General features: G+C 37.2%; 2 protein-coding genes across 5 annotated transcripts in view; both read left to right on the top strand.

Moving 5' to 3' along the window:
• The window catches only part of LOC135195248 (serine/arginine repetitive matrix protein 2-like), a 33912-nt gene extending 17146 nt beyond the window's left edge, over positions 1-16766 (top strand). Inside the window, exons 3-9 of the mRNA XM_064221512.1 lie at positions 6574-6740; positions 7072-7242; positions 8359-8497; positions 9142-9280; positions 10454-10504; positions 11639-11768; positions 14023-16766. Of these exons, the coding sequence (XP_064077582.1) occupies positions 6574-6740; positions 7072-7242; positions 8359-8497; positions 9142-9280; positions 10454-10504; positions 11639-11768; positions 14023-14253 (1028 nt within the window). The 3' untranslated portion in view covers positions 14254-16766. The remainder of the gene's footprint in view (positions 1-6573; positions 6741-7071; positions 7243-8358; positions 8498-9141; positions 9281-10453; positions 10505-11638; positions 11769-14022) is intronic.
• A 1425-nt stretch (positions 16767-18191) lies between these two features.
• The window catches only part of LOC135195542 (RNA polymerase II subunit A C-terminal domain phosphatase-like), a 28306-nt gene continuing 18963 nt past the window's right edge, over positions 18192-27534 (top strand). For all 4 annotated transcript variants that reach the window (XM_064221796.1, XM_064221798.1, XM_064221797.1 and 1 more), the window contains exons 1-2: positions 18192-18322; positions 24374-24615. In XM_064221796.1, coding sequence (XP_064077866.1) covers positions 24562-24615 — 54 coding nt within the window. In that variant the 5' untranslated portion in view covers positions 18192-18322; positions 24374-24561. The remainder of the gene's footprint in view (positions 18323-24373; positions 24616-27534) is intronic.

Below are 27534 nucleotides of genomic sequence, written 5' to 3' on the forward strand. Positions count from 1 at the left end.
TAGTACAATACTGTCAATTCAAGACTCAAGCATCAGAGTATTCTTCATAAACATGATATTGTTATGATACAATAAAGTTTGTTCATACTTACCTGGCAGATACGTATATATATAGCTGTATTCTCCGAAGTCCGACAGAATTTCAAAACTTACGACACACACAGTGGTCGGCCAGGTGGTTAGTACCCATTCCCGCCGCTGGGAGGCGGGTATCAGGAACCATTCCCGTTTTCTATTCATAATTTTTCTGTCGCCGGTGCTGGAAACACCTGTTTTCAGTACCTCCGTCTTAGGATTTTGGAAACTTCATTGCCGCTAAGTATCCTAATTGTCTTTTAATTTATTGACTTGGATTTGTGGCTAGGCATACGCTATCTTAAATTGATTTGAATTTGATTCATTTTTGCATAAGATATCTGAATCTAGTTAGGCTAGTTTCAGAGGGTGTTGTCTGCAAAGATAGGGTGTGGCTACCGAAAGCTTCGGTAGATCCGCACTTGGTATGCACGAGGGGTATGGGTCTTGCTTCTTTGTTGAGATTTGTCATGTAAGGAGTGTGAGACTTTGTCTAATTCCGCAAGGAAGACGTATGATTCGTATGTACGCAATTAATCAGTAAACATGTCTAATTCCGTAAGGAAGACGTATGATTCGTATGTACGCAATTAATCAGTAAACAAAAGTCAGGGTAGTGAACCTGCTAACCTTCCTGTAGACTTTATTTTGCCTAACCCTGTAGTATGGCCTACGGGTTATGAATATGTCTGCGAGAGGTGATCGCTCTCCTTCATTGTTGTGAAGAGTGCTACTTCTGTTATTGTTACTCCTAACCCTGTAATGTTGCCTTCGGGCCCTAAAACAGTGTCTGTAGAGGTTATTGCCCTTTCTCTAATACGTACTCTTTCGATTCGTAACTTAGAATCGAAAGTGCTTGCTTTAGAGAGCAATAGTGAATTGGCTAAGTGCAGTGACAGTGCCCCTTGTGTAGTGGAGGGTGCGTCAGATCGGCCTTATTTCGCCTCTAGGCCGGGACCTCTGCTTGACTCCCAGGACCCGGGGAGAGAGCATGTCGAAAGCCGAAGGAGGGTTACGAGGAACCCCCACCGATCTGGCGTGCCTTCGGCAGTTTTCTTTGAATGAAAAATCCCAGACTGCCCAAAGTGGCGTGCACGTGCACGAATCCTGAAGGATTGCTTCTCGTCCTCCGAAGCGTCCTCCCCGCGCAGGGGTTGGAGCTTTCGGAAGGACTCGCGCCCTCTAAATAGAAGCTTTATAGAAGAGGACGCTTCACGTCCTCTCTCTCTCGTTATGCGTTTCAGTGAGAAGTAAGAAGGCGAACGTCGCCTGATCACGTGTACGTCTTTCCACCGAGAAATATGAAAAAGAAGTCTTAGTAGCAGGACGCTTTTGAGTGCGGACGTCCGAGCTTTGTTACTGTGAGAATAAGAAGGCGTTCCCTCGCCCCTCATATTCTCACACGATCAACCCTTCTCCTGAGACTGCTTCGTGCAGTCGGATTTCTCTCCAAGATATATCTCGCTCTTCCCTAAAGGCAGTTTCTCTCGCTTGTTTTGACGCCTGTCAGGAGCGTGACGCTTTTCTGCATGCTTCTTTTGACGCTTGGATGGACGCCAAGCGCGCACCAGTGGACGCCGAGTGCGCGCCAGTGGATACCGAGCGCGCACGCCCGGTGTGTCGCCTGGCTGAACGTTTCTGTTGAACTCTTCAAGCTCTTGTTTACGATTTGGGCCTCAAGAATTTTTACCTTTACCTTCTGTGATACCTTATACCTCACATGCAAAGAATGTGAAGTAAGCAGTGCTTTGGAGGAAGCTTAAAGTGAACAGACAACTTCGTCTTCGAAACCCAGCAAGACCTCAGGTTTCGTGTATTCAAGAGGTCTCTGTCAATATTATATTGCTTTTCGCAAAGGTGGATGGAGTTAAGGAAAGCTCAAGGGAAGATCTCGTTTGCTTTACCGCAGTCAAGACTTTGCGATAAGGCAGTTACGGGTTATGTAAAAGCTCGACGTCCTGCACGTCAGGACTCTCGGCTGTGTTCAGTAGGATTCTTGCAAAGGCACTCATCAAAAGGACGCTCTTCAGGAAAGCGCAAGACAGGACTTCCTTTGCCATACTGCCAATAAATTTTAAGCTTTAGCAGGCATTAGTTGTGATACGGGAGAGGAAGCTGGTTGGAGAGTTTCTTCCTCTTCCCAGGATAATTTTGCAAGCTTTTTAGCCCATCTGAAAGGGTTTTTCAGATGAAAAATTTTGTTAGTTTCTAGTCGGGACTACGCTGCCGAATTAAACATCGTCGTTCTACCTGCCGTAAGCCCAGTCTCTTAACAGGATTCTTGCCCCTTCCTCGTTTGAGACGGGAATCGGAAAAATAAAATGCTCGACTTCCTGGATTACGTTTTGTCAGTTCAGTGACTTTCCCCCATTGACAATATACTAACATTTTGTCAAGTAAATGGGTATCCCCTCATTGACAAAATATCTCTTTGTCCCGTAAATGGGTTAGTTCTCATTGACAAACATCTCAATAACTTTATATTGCGTAAGCGGATAAGCTCTTTTTGACAAGATTCGGAAGAGCCCTCATTCATCAATCGCAGACTCGTACAAGTAATAGACTTGTAGACTACGTCAATGAACGTTTATGTCCAATAACATAAGAAGCTTGAGCTATCCGCTTCGATTCTCTAAGATTTGTTCAATAAACTTGCCTGTCAGATATGTATGTAGCTGTGTTTCCGAATTCAGCTATAGATATGTCTGCCAGGTAAGTATGAACAAACTTTTATTGTATCATAACAATTTTATATTTTGCCTTGCGTTATTTTACTACTGGTTGGTTCAAATCATATACGCTTGCTGTAGTTACCTCTTCGGATGACAACCGAGAGGTCTGTTGTCTTTTATTTTAAGGGCATTTAATCGTTACTCCCTGCAGCCTACCAGGAGTTTCCGATTTTTCTTTTACTGTTGTATGATAGTGTTATGACGACACAAACGCACTTATATATTTAGCGCCTTCTGTTTCGCTTAAATATACCAGCTTGAGAGTCTCTTTCTGCTCAAAAATAACGGACCTATTTCTTCGTAGAATAGAGTAGCTGGCAACCCACGCATAACGGTAGAGACGACGAATGTAAGCTGCTGCTGTCACTGTCCGCTCCAGTCCAACCGAGCCAGTCCCAGCTCGTTCGCTGTCATGCGCGGTAGTTTACGTCTCTCTCTCCTGCGGGATTGACTGACTAACTGTATCTCTGCCCTACAATCACGGACTTTAGCCTAAGATTGAGGGGATTTCTTACATGAATGAATAAACATTGCATTCGTTTTGCCTTACTATGTTCAACAGAGATATCTCTTTATCCTTTCGGTGCTCGTTACCGCACGGTATAGGACTACGAGTCTACCGCAACATTGCACTATTATATGCTCTCCTGCTTAGGCAAAGCGCAGCCTTATTAGGGAAGTAAGCATACTCGGGGAGGGAATGGATGAGCTTGCTGGGGACCATTTCCTTCCTGAAGAAGTTTGTTTCCCAGAATAGACTGCAATTCAGACCTCTACAGTTTTTTCCTAACGGGAAACTGAAATTTTATTCAAGATCTAGGAATGATTCTGAACATCTCTCAGTGCGTCAAGTTTCACCTGAGGTGATAGAAAGAAGGTGCTGGACATCTGGATAGAGTTTCAGATGTCCTGGGTCATAAAGCAATTCGGTCGTCCCTCCAGTCCTCGAAACGAGTTTTTGGAACCAGTGGTCCAGATCAACTCTGATATTCCACAGCTCTCTCATATCTTAAGAAGTATCTTCTCTCGGTCCCTGTTCGAGTTTACTAGAAAGAGCCTATTATAACAACAGGCTTAGAATGTAACGATCCTCTAGAGGTTCGTTACAGGATTGCAAAAGTCCGTACGAATCGTCTCGATCGACGGCAGCAACTACTGACTTCCGAGTGGAATCTTTCTTTAGAAGTACTATGTTGAGAGTTGTGGAGACTTTAGGGACGTCCTTTCATTCATCACTTCGCTATGTTGAGGACGAAGAGGCTTCTTCTTCTCTGCTCCCTTATTCTCGATCCGGGATCGGTACCATTAAACGCCATCCTATGATATTGAACGGGGATGGATGTTTAGTCTCTTTTCCCCTTTTTCAAACTCTTAGGAAATGTAATAAGATGATTTATGACGTCACAGGGAGCGACAATGACGCTGATCGCCCCATGTTGGCCTTCAGGATCCTGGATTCACAGAGGTCACGTCCTTCCTAGTTCACTTTCCAAGGACCTTTTCCGAGAGTCGGTCTACTCTAAATCGAAAGGTACCTATAACCTCTCCGCTCTGAGTCTGACTACATTCAGACTATCGAGATGTTGACAGGAATAAGATTACCGTCTTCCCTTTCCGTCTGAAGAATGGGATAAGCTGGCAGTCACAACTATTAAAGAATACGCAAATATGTTGTTGACGGCCTTTGGGCTCAGAGATTTGCTTCTGTCAAACAACAAAGCCCTTCTCGATCTTTGAGTTCTGTGGAATCTCGAAACTCACTCACCATCTACTTTTTGTCTCACCTGTTTTCTCGGAGTCAGACACTCGTGCGAGATCAGGCGACATATAGTAAGTAGCCCTGAGTTTCTTGTTGACGAAGTCGGTTGCGTTTATACACCCCCGATGATCGTGTAACATGAGACCAGGTTGGACTGTCAGGCATTCGTCCTTCGGGACTGAATCGCCTTTTTGCTCCTCGCTCCTTTCTCCTGACACCAGAAGCTCGAGTCAGGAGTTGCTCAGGAGTTGATTCGCTGACGACATTGGGTTGCGTTGATACACCCCCCAAGGTTTGCTTAGATTGAATCGCCCAGGCAGTCCAGACACTCATCCTTCAGCGAAGAATAGTGCCTTATGGTCTTCAGGGTACAGCCTTGCTGTCCTTGATTCGTCTGACTGGTCAACTGGTCGGTCACCTGACTTTAGTACAGACGGACTGACTGTGCATGTCCAGATCGAAGCTTTCAATATGGAACTTAGACGTAGTCTGAAGTTCTTGAGGTCAAAGCATTCGAACCTCTCCTACCTGTTAACTTCTTGCATGTGATCAGGAAGAACTTCTTCTAACCACCCTAGATACGACAAAGAGGGTTAGTGAGATTTTAAGCCATTTTCACAAGTTTTGGCTTTGGAGAACACAAGGCGGTGTGCTCTCTAAGCCTTCCGTTGTGGCCTAAGAATGGAAACCCTTCTTGTCCTTGGGCCAGGAGCTTGGAATCAAGGATGGCACAAGTTAGTGGGCAGTAGCCAGAGAGAGTCCTGTGCCCTGTCGGGTCTCTCAAGTTTTATCTACATAAAACTCAAGAAAGTCGAAGTCATTCGGGCAATCTGCAGTGTTCCGAAAAAGACCAGACTTGCCCATATCGAAGAACACCCTGGCTTTAGTGTTAAGGAGTTCTTTCAAAAATGCTCCTTCATTGTGTTTGCACAAAGATTTGAAATCTTTTGATCTGAATGCTCACGAGGTGAGGGCGCGGCCTCAGAAGCATTTCAACAGAGCATGGCACTCAGCAACATCCTGAGTACCATGTTTTAGCGAAGCAACTCTGTGTTCACTTCACACTCCCTGCGAGATGTGAAGATGGCATATGAGATCCGCTGCTCGCTAGGGCCATACGTGTCTGCAGACACAATCTTGGGGGCAAGAAGTACCACTCATCCTATCCTGTAGAAAATGGTTAGGAAGAGCTCTTAATTTAGTTGTTGAGTCGCCGACAACGGCGACTTCTTAACTCTTAAGCCTTAGTTAACACACCTTAACTTTGGCTAGGTTGGTCAGGTGGTGATATATATATTTATATATATATTTATTTTACTTCTTAGCCCTCATGGTATGGTCAATATGGTCTAGTCACGTCGTGGTCTCGCCCCTGTTGACAGATCATCTGGAGTGCACCAGCTATATAGGTCTCTACCTCGCTGGCAACTCTAGTAGCACAAGCAGACTTACGTGGCAATAACCACGAAGCCAGCTATGCTAACAGGTGGAACCAAGATGTAAATCATCTGCATGCATTTGTTTCCCAAAATCCTTCTATTCTGTCCCTTCCCACCTCCAACGGTGGGATTCAGCTATATATATATCTGACAGGTAAGTTTCATGAACAAAATGATATTGTTATGATACAATAAAGTTTGTTCATACTTACCTGGGAGATATGTATAATCAAGTACCCACCCACCTCCCCTCAGGGGACAGTGGAAATAAAAATTATGAATAGAAAACGGGAATGGTTCCTGATACCCGCCTCCCAGCGGCGGGAATGGGTACTAACCACCTGGCCGACCACTGCTTGTGCTGGAGGTTTTTAAAATTCTGTCGGACTTCAGAAAATACAGCTATATATATCTGCCAGGTAAGTATGAACAAACTTTATTGTATCATAACAATATCATATTTAATAAATTCAGGTTGGTTGATTAAATGTTTCATTGTTACAAGTATATGGGTATTTTCTGTAGTTCTTAGTTTATTTAAGAAATATGTTCCTTTTTTCTCTTGCAGATTCATCTGTCAATGAGATTGTTGAAACCTTGGTAGAACAGCTATTGAATGGGACAACCACTGTAAAGACCATGAATGCACCTCGATTCAATAAGTTCCTCAGACAGCTGTTGACTCATTATTGCAGCTTAGAAACAACCAAGCAGAGTAAACACACACTCTGTGAGGTAAGGCTGTTCGGCTGTTCTGTTGTTCAGGGTGCATTTGATGTACTACTTTACTTCTTATAACTTTTGTAATTTAATTGAACAATTGTAGATGAAAGCAGTTATTTTAGGTTTCATACTAGCTCAGGATGGCCAAAAAAATAGTATGTACAAAATGGAAATCAATAATGTATTTATGAAAAAAGCTTGGAAGTCCAGTCAAAGTTATGAATACTATATGAAATATAAGCAAACACGTTCTCTCTTTAGTTTAAGTCATATTAGAAAAGGCATTAACATGGTTCTGTTCAATAACATTTTATGTTAATATTCTTGCATTTCATGTTTATAGAAAGCCGTCGAATGGGCACGAGAACGGAAAAGTGTAAACCTGAGGCATGAACTCGAGCTTACGCTGATGTCGTTGTATTATGCCACCAAGCACTACAAGAAGGCAGAAACCATTGCAAATGCTTTGTATTCTGAAACTAAGAAATTGCAGGATAAAGAGAAAACAGTCAAGGTAATAAAAGTTTTGTATGATTATGTATGGTATATTGAGTGTGGTGCAGTGCATGTTGGTGTGGTGGATAGTTTTCAAGTTATGGGGATATTATTGGTTTTACTTATTTTTTTTTTTTCAGATTCATTCTTGGCTAAATTTCTGTGACTGTCTTCAAACTAACTTTGAGTTAGATTTTAAGGTGCATGAGAAACTTACTGCATTGTATTTTCTGTGAAATGTATATGATTTGATTAGTATTATTAATTTGCCAGTTTTCATATTTTAAATAAAAATGGTTTGCTAGTTAATTACGCTAACCAAAGGCATTAATATAGTTGTTTAGTTACCAAGTTAATAAACTTGTTGCTTGATTATATGCATAATGGTGTAGACCTCATTTATTCTTTAGGTGTGAATTTACAAGATTTTACTAAGTGTCTCTTATCAATTAGACTTGTAAATATGTTAAGTGTGACCTCTTCATGTGTAAGTATGGATAAGGTAAGATCTTTGGACAGTTCAATAAAGTAAAACTTACTGTGTACTATATGGAATCCATAAGATAAAATAGTGTCTCTCCAGTGATAGCTCATACAATATTATTTGTTGAGCATTTAATTAAAAACAAATTGTCCTTCAGTTTTCTTGTCAGAGCTTTGGACACATCAATTTGACACATGTTTGTTCCATGATCACTACAATCTAATTGTCATTTATAGAGAATATAGTATTCCATTTATCATGAAATGTATTTTGTGCTGCTACCTAAATGTCAACCAACATGGAATGATAAGTCTTGCTCACAAATCCATTTGAGAAAGCTTTGTAGAATCTGAAATATTTTCAGTTTATGCCATTAAAATACTGTTACAATTTATTAATTTTTTCCTTAAGAATTTATTAATTTTCTTAAGAAAATTTTTTTTAGGCCTACCCTATGAGTTATGCATTTTAATTCATTGGTCAAGTTACACTTATGTTTTATAATGAACTTCATAAATCATAGAATATGTAGTACTTCAGAGTATTGATGCTTTGACTGCTCAGAATTGTGATTATTTTGTGTGTTAATGTGATTTATTAAATGCCACCAGATGTATTTGGTTTTAATATAAAATAAAATGTACTTTTCAGGCTTGTTTGTGTTTAAGTCAAGTTTACCATGCAATGGGCAACATATCTAAAGCTCGAGCAAACATAACAACAGCAAAAACTGAGGCTTTGAAAATCTACACTCCTCCAGACATGCAGGGAGAGCTTGACTTACAATCAGGTAAAGTGAATTTATGCTCTTATGGAAATAGTGCAATATTTCATCCTACATATTGTAGTTCAACCGGTCAGGAATTGACTTTTATTTTTTTTGTAGTTGAGTCATCATATTAAGAGATTACCAGTAAATCAGTAACTTACGTGTTCAGTCAGATTATACTTATGTGGCAGACTTCTTAGGATCACATGAAAGTTTTTAGTAAAGTCTGTCAGCATAGTGTTCAGCTAGTGTATACTAAATGTCATCATGTAAGACAACTAGGGCATGTTAAACACCTCAGAAAGGCAGTCGTCAGTGCACTTCATATGGTTCAGTGTAGGGATTACTTAAGGTGCTTTGCAGCATCCTTTCAGCCCCTAGGAGTGACTGCTTTCATCCCTTTACTGTACCTCCATTCATATTCTCTTTCTTTCATCTTACTGTCCACCCTATCCTAACAATTGATTCATAGTCAACTGCAAGGTTCTCCTCCTGTTATACCCTCCAAACCTTTTGACTATCAATTTCTGTTAGTGTGCTGAATGGCCTTAATTGCCCCAGTGCTTGGCGTATTGTTTCTTCTAATTTGTAGACAAGTGAACTTTATATTTTGTGGTGGTTTCTTTAAGCCTATATCACTATTTACACAGTATTTAATTTTGCAGGTATTATGCAAGTGGCTGAAGGAAAAGACATGGAAACGGCTTTCTCCTACTTCAAAGAAGCCGCAACGGGTTTCACATCACGAAGACAAAGATCACAAGCACTTAAGTATATGCTTCTTACCAAGGTCATGGTTAATCGGTAAGACCGTCTACCAAGTTCATACATTATAGCCATTACATTGTGTTTTTAATAAATCAGATCTATAACATACAGTAGAACCACGGTTTTCATACATAACCTGTTCCAGAACCTCCCACGAAATACGAAATGTACAAAAACTGAAACAATAATTCCTATAAGGAATAATGTAAGTACAATTAATGCGTTCCAGACCCCAAAAATATTATAAAAAAATACATTTTATAGGGAAGAAACAGTATTACATTCAGAAAACAACGAAATAAATATAATTGACTAATGAAATGAATAAATGAACATTTATCATCATCTTACCTTTATGGAAAACACTTGTTAGTGTATGAAAAATGGAGAGGAGGGGAGAGGCAGGAGGAGAGGTTATTATTTGGAAGGGGAATTTCCTTCCAGAAGGACTTCAGGTATTTAGGACCTATCTGGGGTTACTTCTCTAATTTTTTTTGCTGGCACTATCTGATGTTACTTCCCCTCTTCATTTTTTACATCATTCCACTTTGCAAACATATTCTTAATCCCTGAAGTAGGTACAATATGTATGGCCATTCGTTTTCTGAATTTTTCAAAACCAGCCTCTGCTGGCCTTAAATTCACTAACAGCAGTTCTTGTTGTAGGCATACAACCTCCTCCAACACTACTACGAGTTCTTTCATAAATTCTTTTGTGTTTCTCGCCTTTTTTATAGAAGGGCTAGCGCTTGGAACTTTCTTTGGCCCAATGAAGGTTTATTTAGCAGTTGCACTTGAATAAAAATAGAGGTGTATGAAAACCAAGGTTTGACTGTATTTGTAGTTTTATAAGGTGTGAGAATTATATGGAGCAATAGAGAGAAAAAAAAATCACAGAACCTTTTCCTATGTATGTACAATGAGAAATTTGTCATTTTGTACATGAACTTCCCTGACAGATATATACTTAGCTATAGTCTCCGACGTTCCCGACAGAATTTCAAAATCTCGCGGCACACGCGACAGGTAGGTCAGGTGGTCTACCTTAACCCGCCGCTGGGTGGGGATGTACGAACCACTCCCGTTTGCTTGTCAGATTTTTCTCTGTCGCGGGAACGATAACAACTGTTGTCGGTTCCTCTCGATAGTTTTTCGATTCTCGCTTGCCTGGAGTTAATTTGGACTTCTTTTGGTGACGTATTCGCTTTGTTGGCTTGCCATTACCAGTGCTGCCAACAAGTCATCACTTGCAGATTTTAAGTGAGTTTGATTTGATTTTAATGTTCTTTGTATTGATGGAAATTGATTGGACACAATGTGACATTTTTATGCTTACTGCTTAGCATTACGTAATAGTATAGTACCTAATGATGAATTGTGAAATGGCTATTATAATCAATGTAGTAATTTTTTTTAAGAGATAACTAAAAGTGCTTCATTCATGAACCTTGTCTGTTTAGAAATGTTATGCTGTGTTGCCTCTCTTAAAATAATGAACATTTAAAAAGGACATTGATACTAAAATGTTATTGTGAAATTGTCATGCATAATCCCCTTGGTTGCTTCAGAATCTTTTATTTCACTGTGCTAGGAAAGAAAATTTGAGTTTTAATCTAATACTAATACTCTTGAGATTTTATGTGTGAATTTTCTATTATAATTAGAATATGAGGAACATTTTTCTCACATTTGATTATAGGAAAGAATTCATTTGAAAAGACTTAAGAAGGTGTATACGTATATTCATTATTTCAGTACCCTAACCATGCAACAGTCCAAAGGAGAGAAATGTCAAATAAAATAATAAAATTTATGTATCAACAGGCATAACATCTCCCAGGGAATCTATTCCTCTCTTATAATTAAACTGAAATTGAAAAAATCTCATTCTGGCCAGTGTGATGTAGTGCCACCTCAAGAGAAGGAGGATGGCACTAAAATGAGTACTAGTGCACAAAATCAGACATGGGTACTTATAATGATGATTAAATTTCCCAATAGGAAATCTGGCAGTGGTCTGAAACTTGATTGCCAGTCCTGTCTATCAAAATTCAGCTTTACATTTCAGACTGCAATCACTAATCAGTCTTTCTAGCTCTTTGTTGAACTACCTAATTGTTCCTAATATTCTGGGAGTGAACTATAAGCTTCTTTTATATGTTCTACCAAACCAGTAGAATATTTTAGTAGTAGTGATGTCATTCATGTTAGTCAAAGTGTGTCAGCAGGATTTTGCTTAACAATAATTCATTTATTGGTAATTCCAGTGTTCTATTGTAAAGGAATTGTGATACAGTAAACATGAACAGCATACATCAGTGAATAGTTTAGTTAAAAATCTTGTGTTTGTATTCTGAGACTTGCAATGAAAATACGTTGTTTGTAATTTTCCAGGAAGACTCGGGCCCAGTACAAGGATCATTTAGAAGGGGACATTGTTGTAGCAAGTGTACTTGATGACCTGTACACATCAATGATGGAGAAGAATCTTCTCAACATAGTCTTGCCTTATGAGCGACTGCAGGTGAGTATATGTATTACAGTTATTACTTAGGATGATGCGTAGATATATCTTTTAATAAAAAGTGTAGTATTACTTTTATTGAATGGTTTTACTGTATATTTTTTATGATGCATTGAGATCATATTTGTTTGTAACTCGCAAGTCATGGCTATTTTTCTCGGTTTTTTAATGTTTCATTGAATTATTGTGTAGTGACCTGCTGTCTATGAAATACGGAATGTGAAAATAGTAAATAACCCACTATTGTCCAGTTAGTTTATGCTGTATTACTTTCTATTTCCATAGAGCACACCAGTGTTTAATTTTGTGATGTTATAGTAAAAGAATATTAATGCATGGACCCATGATGAAGCTGCTTTTATTTCCCAGAAAAATAAATTTCATAAGTGTTTTGAGAATGAGGTAACTCCAACTTTCATGGGTACCATGCAAGTTTTGTCAAGTAACAGTGTTTTGAGATCCCCTCTAGCCACCTAACATCCTACTCCCCTGAGTCACACATTGAGATAACCAGGTGGAAGAGATCAAAAGAAATTGATGAAAAGTAAAAGACAGAGAGTATTGCTTCTGAGGCTTCAAATGTAGTAGGTCTTTTTCAGTTGAAGATGAAGGTGCCAGCTTCGAGCAGGCACTAGGAGATGCCACTCAGCTTTCGCTCCATTTTATCTTGAAGACAACTGTTAAGATTTGGGAATTTGCTTTTCCTTGGTAGTCAAGAAGAATTAGGAAAGTTTTTGGGGGGGAGGGTGGGGGGAGTCAAGAGTCCATGTGGGAGGAAATTTCCCTTCATCATCATCTTTTACTTTTTGGTACTGCTTTGAGATCTATATCTGGGTGAAATATAGTCTGAGCCTTTATAAGTGAGTACTTGAACAAGTGATCTTATTCCTCTGCTGGATACAAACCGTTGTTTTTACTTGCAACAAATGCGAGTACAGTAGCACTTCCAGACCCTCAACTTTGTGCCCATGCACTCTTAAGCTAATGAGGAATGACTTCTTATATTAGGCTTTGCTCCTCATTAATCTGATTGGTAGGCAAAATTAGCTTTGTCTTGGTGATTGAGAATTGTGATGCAGGTATCATGAATCAATGGGGCTGCTAAGAACAAAATATGTTTTTATTCCACAAAAACATTTTTCAAAACAGATCCATTAATAAAAAAAATATTAATGTCTTTCCTGCCCATCACCAGTTCTCCTCAGTCTTCTAGGACAATGGGATGAGGAGGATCTTAGCATCAACAATGGGTGTTTCTTTTTTCCCTGTAATAGAAGATTGTAATAACTTAGCACAAGATTAAGGAGGTACAAAGCCTGGAAGCACACAAAGATAACATGGAAGAATGCAGCCATGATGTTGATATTACGTGGCATAATTGAAGATCTAGATCAGACAGGAATCTGTGTTGGAAATGAATGAGACAAGCGAGTAGTGCACACCAATTTCACATCCAATCCCGTAAAGGGAAGAACTGACATAAAACCTTCAGTGATGGTGATGACGTGTTCTTAAACTGAGTAATCATTACTTTATTAGTATACTAGACTTCCAAGTCTCAATTAGAAATTTGTAGCTGAGCAGTAAATGGAACTGTAATTAGAGCATCTTGAAGATGTTTTACCAGATACCACCAGAAGGCAGCAGCCATTGTGGTTTTGTGAGTGGTTAATTGAATTTCTTAATTTTGTGGTTGGTTGCCCTCTGTAAATGTAAACATCAGGTGACAATCTCTTAACAGTAGACCCTTGGTTTTTTTTAGGTTACATTGATTGGTGGCTTTTGTCATCTCTCTCATATTTCCCAGTAGTTAAGGTGTGACTTAGTTTTTGCAGAGTTAAACTTTATGAATCAAATAAGGGACCAGAGCATTTATGCTAAAAATGAGAAATTACAGATGATTGTGATTTTTTGGGTTTGCCAGCCTGACTACGTGGTTAGGGTTCTATCCGAAGGGCACAAGACCTGGGGGTGAGCACAGTAATAACTGTTTGATATTTATGTACTTAGAAAATTCTAAGTTTTGCAGTGAAGTTATGTTAGGGGGAGCTCTTCCCAAATGTCATTGAAATAATTGATATGTACTTAGGTTTATAAATAATTAAATTTTGATGCACATTGGGTATGTGAGGTCAACTGGCAAATAACTTTTACGTATTATTGCAAAAGCAAAAGTTGTGTTAAGTGGGAGTTACAAAACTCTTGGTTTTGTTTGAACTTAGTTGAATTATTATTAAATGGAAATAATTTTCAGATCATATACGTTGCTGAAAAGATTGGTCTTCCGAGGGAGGAGGTTGAGAGACGTCTTTCCCAGATGATTCTAGACAAAAGAATTAATGCCCAGCTTGATCATCGGGATGACTGTCTCTATGTGTACGGTGCGGAGGAAAAAGATGCCGTTTACCAGACTGGTCTGGATTCCTTATCGCAACTCGACAAAACTGTATCGCATCTCAATCGTAAAGTAAAGAAGTTATTGTAATGAAAGTTTTTTTTAGGACAGCTAATCTTGTGAATTTTATGGCTAGTTGCATATATTCTATTATGTATGTATTGTGATCATTTATTTCAGGAATGCAATAGGTGGTAAGAATAGATCCACTTTTTTGTAATAATAAGTGATATCGGTGATATCGTTAGCCTGACAAAGAAGAGACTTTCTTTGAAGCTGTTTAAGAGGTATGTACAGTGATTGAATTGTACTTGTGTGGTATATCAATTTCTCGTATGTTCCATGTACAGTTTTTGTTTAGAACTAACTCGTACCTAATGCTTAACCTCGGGTGTATTAGAAATAAAGGTATGATGAAAAGCATTTAACATATAATAAACATAATATTGTATACTAAAAATATATGCATTTTACCATGTCAGATCAGAGTTGTATTAGACTTATAAAAGTGTGTTTAAAGTGTGTTTATAGCACAGGTGAGGTTCCTTAGAATCATATATCTATAAATTGTCTCTTTTGTGGCAAATGAATATAATGTATCATTGTTTTCTCGGCAGTATGTCACAGTTCTCCTTCTGTTTATGGAAAAGTAATGTTCTTTATGCTCAGAAAAGGAAAGATCTAGAGAATTTTGTATGATAGATTTTGGGTTTGTCTTTAGAGGTAAGAGAAGTAAAGAAATAAGAAGTCCTGAAATACCAAGCTTTACTTCCATTACTCAGTAGTTGGTGGGATTATGTTACTGCAAACCATCACAAATGATACCACTGGAAATTTGTAACTAAGTAGGTGTGGGTTTGATAATAGCCAAATATGAATAGTACAATGTGGGCCATTTTTATATAATTTTGTACTTTGATAATTATGATACATTGCCTGATGAACAAAGTAAAAAAGTATAGAATACAAAGAGGAAATACATGGAAATGGTGATGGTTGATGTTTGGAAAGAATTTATTTGATCATATCTAGGTTTATACATTTGTACATAAGAAATATTCTTCAGAGTTAAGAGATACAAGTTGTCTACTTTTGATTTCATGTACAGTAACAGCCAGCACTGTTAAAACTTGCAGTGTGGAAGGGGATTAATGTTCCTATTATATATTAGGAAGTAACTGCACAAGATTCCTGTGAGTGGGTTTAGTTGTGAACAATGTATATGCAGTAATTTCTCCTTATTTATTAAGGTAGGAAAGTGTCAAGTTGTATTTTTGATACATTATTGTGGGAAAGGTTTGTTATAGTAGCTCTTAACATAGATGGTTTTTGAGAAGGGATCCCTACGTACAGGTCATTAATTTTATGCACCCTGCTTCTGATTGCTTAGTGAAACGAGTTTACTATTACGTAGTTTACCTGTCAAGGCAGACTGGTTATCCAACATTCCTGACAAGTTATGTAAAGTGGTTTTGGTGAAGAAATTCTGTTGCTTGTATTATGTTGAAGAAAATCTTCGAGAGGATATATTTGTTGGGTTATATTAAGCGTGCTATGATTAGCATTGTTACATTAAATTCATTTTGCTTTAAAAGCAGACATTATCAGTATGTTATCAAAGGCAGTTGAAAGATTGTGTGTGTGAAAGTAGAAGTTTTTCTTTTGTATTTTGTCTAAGCAGTTATTTTTTTTCTAGAGCAGTAACTCATTTGTGCAACATGTGTCCAGTTGTGACATTTCACATTTGCTTTCTGTAACCAAAAAAGTCCGGTGTATAATAATTCAGTTAAGAGAGAAGTAGAATAAAAAAGAAAAGATGAAGTGAAGTCATTTTATACTATTGGTAAAACTAAAGATAATTATTATGAGCATATTGTTAGGCTTACACGTTTATTTCCAACTGAATGTTTGATTATTAGAGAGAATGTTTGTCTATTTACCAAAGATTCTTGAAGAACAGGTTCATATCTATATTTATTCCTTCGTACTTGAGGAGGTTAGTTATACGGTTTAATTAATTTTTCTCCCGTTTTGTATGTCATTCCGACTTTTTTTCACTTAAACCAAACCACTTGAGTTTCATTTTTATTGATAGTACATTTCACTTGTCTTTGTTACATTATAGTACAATAATTATTGAGCCATAGCTATGTTTTTGTCGACATGCTTTTCCCAGTAGTAGTAATTGTTTATAATAGGATACTAGAGCATTTTTTTTTTAACTGGTTGTCAATTATTACTTAAGTTTTTTTGTTTGATGGTTTGAGATCGAGATGTATATATGTATTTCTGTGAATAGTGTTAGTTGATTACTACATAATTATATAACATTTAGTTTAGTTGGTTTGTTTTTTTCTATTATTTCATCATGATGATTTTGTATATGTCGGATATTTTGTGAGATTATACTCGTGTAAAATTCTTTACCCCTTTATACTAGACTGATATCAGAAAGTCATGTTGAGCATGATAATCACTGTGCCTGCTTTCACAACCCAGTTTTGGCTAGCCCATCTTCCAGGCTAGTTAGTATACTGTAAGGCCAAAAATTGCCTTCAAAAATCTGTTGTGTGTCAGTGAGTGAAAAAATTGGATCAAAGATATTTGAAATTTCTTTTATTTTACCTCCCAGAATTTTTTACAATTGTCAAGTTTGCAGGTACAACATACATGTATACAAACAACCTTATGTGTGTAACATTTTGATTAGAAAATGTATTGAAGTACATATTAACTGCCAAAGGAGATAATTACTAAATTTTGTGATATTTTCAGTTACTGTATCATAGGTAGCTAAGAGCAGTTGTTTGTGGGATAAGCCAAATTCTAAGAAATAATCCACATTTCTGTTCTACAAGAAACTTGTAGAGCAGGGGGTGTATTCTGTGTTCTCTGACATGGCCAATTATTCAGTAAAATATGCTGAACTGTTTTTGAGGTTCTAATGAGAACATTCAGACTGGAAATAGTAATGCTGGTGATTTTTCCATGGTAATATTGGAATAATTTTTTAAATTTAAGGGCATTTTTTTTCCCTCTGAAGTAAGCTTAGTGTAGGAACAAAGTGTGATTGGATGAGAAGTCTTTTAAGATTTTTGTAACAAAGTTCCTTTTCATAGCGGAAATATCCAGGTGACCACCATCACAGCTTCAGCAAAAGGCCTGGAGTATGTGTTGAGTGCTGAATGGTGTCATATATGTGCTTGCAAACAACAAATGCTCATAATTTGTATTTACATAGGTGTGATATCTGTAGGCTACAAAGAATTTTTGCTCCTGCCTGAGTCCAAGTAATACAGAAATTCATCAATCTGAAAAGAAAAGGGGAAGAAAGATTGAAGTAAAAGGGGGGAAAAATGGATTTCGTCTTGCATTTAGAAAAATGATGGATTAGGTCTTGCATTATAAGTAGAGGTTATAAATTTTTTTATATGCATTTCTCTTGTCATTTTACCTAGGTTGGAAAATTATTTTGTTTATACCGGTAATTTTTAATTTTTTCTCGGATAACGCTTGAATATTTTTTTTTTGTGATTCTCGTCGAAGCAGTATATTTTATCATCACTTAGTAAATGCGTTGGGAAATTATGAAACATTAAATATTTCTGGAGTTTTAATTTCCATAAACCATTAGTCAATTATTGTGAAAAGAAACAAAATGATATGCAGATGGAATGTTCATCACGATCTCAAAGTAAAAAAAGGAAAAAATCTTGACCTAACAAAAGCCGTAAAAGAGTAAATAACATTGTTATCCATGTTTATTCAATATTCATAACGTCAATATAACTAATGTTTGGTATGTCATGTACCACATGGAAAACGCAGCTTTGTAATGTCACCAAACTAATATTTCCCAGTGACAGTTGCCGTATTCCTATATCACGTTTGGTAACTAGTATTGTCTCTCGTTGGCTCTCAATTCGGAAATGTAGGAACTAGGAAGTAGTCATTCTCATTTTTATGTTAGTAAACATCACTAATCACACACTTCTGCTGTCGAAAGATTATTACTGAGAAGATCTGTCCAGATAAGCTATTCGGTGGAAGAACGTATCAGTTAAGGGGAAGCATGGAAGACAAATACAACTTACAATGGTTGACAGCTCTGTTGGCTACGGTACCTGACTTCTTATCGAAGTTTGCTTAAAGACCAGAGGTAAGTCTAATGGTGAAAAACAGAGGTAAGTCTGTATGCAGAACATCCTGAAGGTGTTATTAGAACAGAGAAGTCGAGACATTCTGATGTGTGTTTGTTCTCCATCATCATGTTTTATACTGTTCATTAACATGAATTATTAGGTGTGCGTTAGAAGTTTGACATTGTCAAAGTTAGGAAGCATAAAACAAGGACGAGTTCCCTGGTGATGATCGGGTACTCTATGTCAGATGAAGAAAGGGCAACAAAGAATTTAGCCAATGAAAGTAAAATGTGCAAGGAAAAAGTATGAATTAAGAATTATAATGAGAATCGGAAGTCGCCTAAACAAGAGGGCAAATTCCCATAAAATAACGTTGTAAGACTTGACTCACCACTGATTGACCATATGTATAACTCATTCCTGACCAATAAACATCCTAGCCTAAGACAAAGTGGGCGGAAACCCCAGGATATCGGTTAGATGTAGTCAAGAGTCCATTAGACCTTATTACCTTAGGCACCAGACTTTGTACATGACAAAGGTAGGTAGTACGTCACATGAATAATGGACATGTCTTGCCTAACCTAACCTGTTGCAGACTACCAACACCTGACCCAAACCGTTCACAAGGCATCAGTGGAATGAATTATTATTTTGGGTGATGGGTGGACTATCCGGAGTCAGCTAGTGTGAAGACATGGTGTGACATAGAACAAGGCGCAGGACGTGAATAAACGACGAAATCCATTAGTTTAGTTGCTAAAGTACATGACGTCATGATGGAATATGTAGCAGTTAAGGTACGAATAGTCCAAGCATTATATATATATATATATATATATATATATATATATACATATATTATTATACTATATATATTATATATATATATATATTAGTATATATATATACTAATATATATATATATTTATATATATATCATTACCTACATACATACATACATACATACAAAGTTCATGGAAACGTAAGAGTTCAAACAACAGCCTTACGAAAATCAGCATTATCGTAGATTTTCGTCACACCGACATCGTTCAGCATTGGTTTTCGAATGCTCTTATGCACAGATATTCAAGAAACTCTGCTAAAAGGCATTTCCGTACTTTTTATGCATCCCAAGTTGTGATTTTATGACCGTAATTTCACTTTTAACTTAATTAGTGGCGACAGGTGTAAGTATATTCGGATAGGTTATTATGGAAAAAAAGTTATCTCTCTCTCCCTTGACATTTTGTAGAGATTTATGGACAACTTTCACGGAAAAACATCATTATTCAGTTTTGGTGGCTGATTTGGTCATATTATGTAACATCTGCAGTTAATTGCTTTACTTCGTTTTAACATTATCTTGGAAATTATATAGAATTATTATATTAACGGACAGGGGATTATAAGAAAAACTTTGCGTTCGAAGTACGGGAAATTAATTTAGAAATCACAGAGCGAAGATTTATTTCCATGCAAACAAATAAAGACCCTCGAATGGAACGGCGTTACTACGCTCATGATTCATAATACCGAGAGTACGGTGTGTTTTACTACCATGACGTTTGGCGTGCGAGGACATTTCCCGCCTTTTCCCCTTATCGCCGATATCTTCCATATGAAACGTCAGATTTACGTAATAAAGTAGGACGGTATTACTTATAAATATATGAATGGAAATAAGGGAGTCAAGAAGGAATTCATTCCTAAAATAATCCCTAAATTTTCCAATACGTGGATGCAAGTTAGCTTCCGGAGCTAAACAACCACTACCAGGGCTGAAGCATCGGGCGTAGAGTACCAGGTGGGCGGAGCTTCGCCGAGAGGTCGCGGGCCCTTTCGTTGCCGCCCGCAGTGATAACGAAAGTAGTAGTGATTCTGTGCATGGTCCCGCGATAGCGATTTCTCTTTGCGGTGTCATCAGAATTAAAATAAACGTCTAATTATATATGATTCATTCAGGAAATTCGTCCTTCTTGCTCGCTGAAGTGTAAAGGATTTTTTTTCTTCCTCGAACACCTTGCTTATATAGCTATCCTGTTCTCGTTATAGACATTTTTGCTTCCTACTAACGATTGTTTGACATTACAGTATAATCTTTCCATTATGTATATTATAATACATGTTTATGACAGTTACAGCAGCTTGCACAACTTTACATGTTCCTTACTATTTTTGATGATCACCTCACGATTTTCGTGTTTTCCATGTTTGTTATAAGGTCTGTTTTTAAGACTTCCATTAATATGTTCAGGTTTTCGTGGTACTTTTGTATTTTATCGCATATGAGAGCAGACGAGACTTGTGCCATCATTTAGATAATGTTTTCTGTCGAAATTTTATTAAATATTTACAAATGGGTACAACCGTGTGTGTGTGTTTGTGTTTAGTTATATATCGCATTAAGATTTTCCTAGGAGAAAATGCAAGTAGTAGTAGTACTACTTAGACATTCTTCCCAATTAAATAGATCCAGTGGGTGGAAACGCCGTATTATTATGTATCAAAGAATAAAAGTTATGGGTTATGAATGTATTGCCGGATAAAATTTTCGATGGGTGGCAAAAAAAAAAAAAAAAAAAAAAAAAAAAAAACTACAGACCAGTGGCCTACTGTGTCAAATGTTGACATGGCCTTGGTTCTTTGCATTTCAGTACAAGGGTACTAGATGTTTATTCGTCACTCTCATTCTCGGATTCTCATTATAATGGACGTTCTTGATTTCCAGCACAGTCATGTAACAAAATTGCGAAGATTCTGAAACTGTCCATGCACGTGTGATTAAAATACAGAGGAGATACTCGGTGCAGTTATGAGGAGATTAAATTCTATAAAGCACTGAATACTCCACTAGCGCTCACAGTTTTCTTTTAATAGTTTATACTTTTCTAGTTGTCAAAAATGGGCAAACATACATAGACGCAAACTTACACGGTTATATTTGCAAGGCAAGTTTTCATAGCTGAATTCCTTTATGAGGAAAAATTATTAGGAGACGAAAACAAGTAAGTAAAAAGCAAATAAGCAAAACAAAATCTCCAGAGAGAACAGAAACGATTGTATAAAAGATAAATGGGAAATAAATACAAGCTCTTTTGATGATACTCCAATTTTATCCCAGTGCACACATGGCATGGCAGATTAGTTATGCAAAACACAAGCAATTAAGTATAAGGTGATTTAATGATGCAAAAACAAAATAAATGAAAATAAGGTTTTTCTGAATGTGCCAAAAGCTTGAAAGTTATTATGACATTGGTAAGGAATGAAGAGACAAGAGAATCGATAATTCTTTAGTTTTGTGGACAGAACACAGAAGAAGAAGAAGAGGATATCTCAGATCCGGTATCGCGAGTCGTGTAATTATTCTCTCGCCATTTTCTGGTTCTTTGTCTCCTCTTCTTCTTTTCTTTTTGGAGGTCATCGTGTGGTCGTTAAGGTAGACCCTTAATTTGCCAGTTAAGGATCTCCTTGCATATTGATTGTAAAATTCGCCAGTTTGTTATTATTATTAATGTGCAGACTTTCTGAATAAGTCACAAGCACAGTCATGCAACTGCTCCAAAATGAATAGACGCCTTGACCTTCATCTGACTTAGAACACGAGAAAGCAGCGAATCATCGTCATTCATTATCGGCATTCTTGTGTGTATGTGTGTGTGTTTTTTTTTTCTTTAAGTCTGATATATCCCGTTCGACTGTCATAACAACGTATAAGAATTGTTTTACTGGACGGATAGGAAAAGTTCATGGGATGTGCAATTGTCATGCGGAAAGTACACCGTTTTTTTGTTTTTTGTTTAACAGGATGGAATCCAGAAGTCGAACATAGGTCTAGCAATACATAAGATTGTACAGTGTTGGATCCAGAAATCTTTAAAGTGATATAGATATGTTGATGATATTTTAGCTGTTTTGCCTGCTGGTATTGATGTAAATGATTTACTCTCTAAATTAAATAACCACTGATTAAGTTTATTCTAGAATTGGAAAAAGACAATTGCCTCCCTTTCTTAGGTGCTTTGATACATAGAGAACCATTTCATTGTAAATTCAGTATTTATAGGAAACCAACCAACAACTTAGCTAATGTTCATTTCTATTCAGGCCACCATCTTAACATCAAAATATCAATTTTTTCTTCTATGTTTTTACGAGCATTGCACATTGTCAGTCCCCAATATTTGGATCAAGAAATTGAATACATAAGAAAAATATGGACAAATTTATGTTATCCTTCTCATATATTAGATGTTTGCTTTAATAAAGCCCACAAAATGTTTTATAGTGTAAGCAACATGGAGAAAGAAACTTCAAAGATAATTTTCAGTTTGCCTTATTTTAACGGATTTGAAACCATTAAATCATTGTTAAAAGCCTTTAAGGTCAACCTTGTTTTTCCCTATAATAACACACTAAAAGGAATGTTAATAAAAAATGGCCCTATGGAAAGCAACAACATAGTAATACATAAAATTCCATGTATGGACTGCCCCTCCTTATATCACGGACAATCGAGCAAGGGCTTAGAAGTAAGATTAAAACAGCACAAACATTCTATCAATACTGGGCAAACATCTAATGCAATATTCATTCATTTAAGGGAAAACAACCACAGGATAAAGTGGATTGGTAGTTCAGTAATTGCAAGATCAAAAGATGTCTTATCACGAAAACTCGTAGAATCTGCCATTATACAGCATACTTCCCATTGTAATTTAGATTTTAGTAGTGGTCTGTTTCATTTATACCTTTGTATCTGTAACATGTTTAAGTTACAATCACAGACTTAAATACAAGTTAGTTGCTGTATAGATATTTTCTTTGTATATGTATGTTTAAAATGTTTCGTGAACAAGTTTTTGTTTATCAAAGGTTTGAATGTGGTCAGTTGCCGCCCTGTATAATCCTTTAATTGTTTTGTCCCTGTGTCTGAGCAGTTGGACTTAATCTTTTTGTAAGCCTCTTGAATTGTACCCATATTTATGTTCGTTTGGTAAGGATACTAATTCTCCAGGTGTGTTGGATTCTAGGTACTTTTCTCCTTATAATCCCTATCTGTAACTTATACGACCCTTCCTTGTCCTCTCAGCTTTCTCATGTATGTCAGTCAGTCTGCTAAGTAAAGGACGTTGAGTCAAAAGATCTTGCAGCTACTCCAGTGTTTCACTTTCCTTTGTTGATTATACCTTTATATATATATATATATATCATATATATATATATATATATATATATATATATATAATATATATATATATATATATGTATATATATATATATCATATATAATATATATATATATATATATATATATATGAATGTATGTATGTATATAGACTTTATTTATTTATTAATTGATAATCATCTGTACACGTTTCATTTTTCCATATGTGGTAATCAATGCTGTATGAATTACGTGTGAGAGTCATTATTATCATAAATATACTGTAAATATCAGCATTGCTTTATCCATAATTTGTACTTATACCTTTGTAATAAATTAGATCCCTACCTTCAATTACTTTGTGAAGACCAAAGATTAAGACAGGTAGCTGGGTCCTGATGATTTATTTACAGTTGTTGTTGTTTTTGATTTAGCTGACCTTGTGTCAGCACGGGCTCTTGCTCACAGAGCAGCCCGTAAATTTATTTACAGACAAACTGAGTTGACATAGACAGGTGCGGACGGATATGTAGTGCAGTCTCGCACCGCAAACAGAAATGACTCTGAGACGGTAAATTTGTGTTTTCTTACAGACATTCATTTAGATATAATAAAGCGTACAAATAATGGAATTGCATGTGTTATACATCGGCGGAAAGGCCGCGGAACGCTCTATCGGATGGAAGTAAGAACAACGCGACTTGATGATTGGTTACAATAAAAATAGGGAAAAAGCGTTGTCCTTACAACTTCCTTCTAATGAATACCATATTCTTTGGAAGCTGAATTTTAAGATCAATGGCCCTTGTGGATTTGTTCCATACGAGTATGGTTCAATAATGATAATAATAATATAATAATTTCTAATAATAATTTTTTTTCGTTTCCCGCGTCGCAGAAGAAGAGAACCATCACCGTCCCTGCCGGCGACGCCCCCATCCCGGCTAAGCCCCGCCCACGCGGTCCCCAACCTCCGGCGGTCCAGGGTCCTAGAAACAAAAACAAACAGGTCTGAAGAAGAGGAGGACTGTGTAGTAGTGTAGAGCCCCGAGAGATCTGCTTCTCGTTTGAATTCGCCCGTGGAAGATGTTGGCCGTGAGGGAATGTTTCACGACGAATGACACTGGGCAGAGCTACAAGGTAAAGGGAGGCGCCCTTGAGAGGACCTCGTCCCTGGCGTTGTCATGAGGTGACGACGAGTGGAAGCGACTCAAATGTGGGGGGAAGGGGCCTTTTTTTTTCAATCTTGGGGTCGTGGTTTAGGGTAGGACCTGATTATTCGCTTGTTAGGGTAATCGTTTGATGTCTGAGCATTTTGTAATACCTAGGCTAATTAGGTAATGGATAGACGGGATAAACTAAGCTACGTCTCCTTCAGGTAGGTAATGTCTAGTACGTAGTCCTGGACACCTACCTAGAGCTTTGAATTTAGGCTTGGTAATCAAGCCCATAGGATTTCTCAAATAGGTTATGTAACCATTGTTCTAGTAGGTATATAGTAGTCATTTGTGTCGAATAGCCCTACTATATTATACATTCAATTTTGGGCGAATGTCGTCAGATTTACATTAACGTAATTATTTGCTGGTGATATCTGTCGTCATTCTTCAATTCCTAACTCAATGCATGAACCACATCTACTTTACTAAGTATTTCAGTATTATCAACTCGGGTAGTTTGCATACCTGCGGTACGCAGTTACAGCACCTAGGTATCTAGCCTAAGTACCCAGTTGATCTTAACCGTGAGGCTAGACTGCGCAGCGAAACAATATCACTTGCCAGATCAAACGAGCTTGCCAAGAATATTTAAAAATGTTGATGAAGCTCAAAGCGCAGTTCTGCCACGTTCTTACTTACAGCACACATTAACAAGAAAATTGGCGGTCCGCGGATATGCACTCTCTCCTTTAACTCTAAAACTGTTATTTCATATTTGACTGTCTTATGTCATAATCTTACAACTTTGTTATATGATTAGAAAGAAACCCCTGCTCAAATTTATCATAAATATACTGTTACCAAGGTAGTAGTATTTACTGTCTTATGTTTTACCATTCCTTCCTGTGTGGCCAGTGCTGGGCACTTTGCTCACGGGAATTATGCTGGTATTAACCCTCAATTAATGGACGGATTGATCCTCGGGAGTAGTAATAACAGGTTTGGGGTAGTGGACGGATTGATCCTGTAGATAAACAATATTACGCACCATCAATTTGGAAAGAATTGGGCGGGAAAGAGGTGCCAATACTTTTGTAGCCCATAAATTCACTAATGGCAACTTTTACACTGGCTAAAATCATGAATGTGGACATCTCAGGACCTCAGTTCTGCTTCTGACATCAAGGGAGAACGTATTGTGTCCCCCTCTCACATGACGTCTTTTTGTAAATTTGCTCGTAAATATACCAAGGGGTTGCTGTTGGTTTTTGTTCTTGTCTTTTATGAAAGTATGTCAGCTGTAAATGTAATTTTGCAAAGAAATATTTGAAAAATATGTAAAAATAAAAATAAAATGTTACAGAATCTTCGTTCTTGGTAAATTTACATAAATGTGCTAAGAAGTTGTTAGTGATTTTATTTCTTATCGGTTTTGGTATTGTGTGAGCTGTAATTATAATTTTACATAATAAAATAAAATTAATAGAAAAATATATAAATTTGTTAAATTTACAATTATCTTGCAAAAGAGGCCTCACAGGGGGTTGTAAATAGCCATTATCAACATCTCGTGGAAGGTAGGGAAATTTTTCAGAATTTTTTTTCTTTTACCATGTGTTGTTGTTGTTGTTTTTTTTTTTTTTGCGACCTCAAAGTTTACCCGGCCTGAGGAGCTGCATATCTATATGTATATTTATAGTGAAAAAAACAAATTTCTGAAATTTACAAAGCACACTTTCAAACATAGAAAAATAATATTCTCTAGTTAATGTGGGATAATGGTCTAAAGCTAAATTTTATCGTTAGGGTACGTTGTGGGGGTCCCTAGTGGGACATTAGTTTTTTGGGGTGGAGGAAGCCAAAAAAAAAAAAAAAATGCACAAGTTCAGATGAAGGCTAGTTTGTCGAAAAAAATGTATAGTTCATGCATGGTAGCAGTGGCAAAAGCTAACAAATTTTTAAAGCATAAAACTAGCAAAAACAGCTAAAGGAATGTATGTAACCTAACCTCCCTTAATCTAGGGTGTCAAATCTGTGCCTGGGAGGGAAAAGCTTCACTCCCTGAATACCCCACATAACCCACTTTAAGAGTACCATCAGTCAAAGGGTAAACTACCAGGGCGCATCTAACCTAACCTAACCTAGCTTAGGACATTGGGTTTTTACTTGGCCAGCTTGGACAAACCCTAGATAACATTTAGCTAGAAGGCCATAGGCTGAGTTATAAAGTAAAGGTTTGCATCCTAATCTAACTTAGGCATTAGGTTTCTTGAGTAGTATTGAAGAAACCTATAACTGGTTCACTTAAGGCAGATTCTTAGGTAAGCACTGTGCCTATGAGACGTTTGTTTGGCGGGCGCTGATTGGCGGGGAGCTGCCTACCTCCCGGTACCAGCCAATCAGCGGCCACCAAACAAACGTCTCGTAGGCATACGGCTCATCCAAGAATCTACCTTAAGTGAACCAGGTATAGTGCCTAGGTTAGTTTAGGATGCAAACCTTTACTTTATTATAACCTCCTGTATCCCGTATTGAAAAAAACACTTGTCAATATTTAAATACTAATTTTGATGCTGAAATATCATAATATTAGCGAGATTGAAACTAAGCTAACTTTCCTTAATCTAGGCTATTGGTGAGTCCTACATGATCATATTAAAACTTCTTAACAAATTATCCAGTCAGACACTGTGACCACTGAGTAAGTCTATTATACACAGTAACACATGTCCGAACACAATGAATGGTATGTGAAAGATGATGAAACATATGCAATTCATCTTTCTTAGCAATTCTTTACAAGACTTCATGATTTTTGAGAAATATTCTGAAGCTTTCTCCCCTGTATCCTCTTGAATTTGTACATAAAGCTGAAACATTTCAGTATTCATTAAGTTTA

Source organism: Macrobrachium nipponense, chromosome 16, assembly GCF_015104395.2.
Source record: "Macrobrachium nipponense isolate FS-2020 chromosome 16, ASM1510439v2, whole genome shotgun sequence".
Classification (NCBI taxonomy): domain Eukaryota; kingdom Metazoa; phylum Arthropoda; class Malacostraca; order Decapoda; family Palaemonidae; genus Macrobrachium; species Macrobrachium nipponense.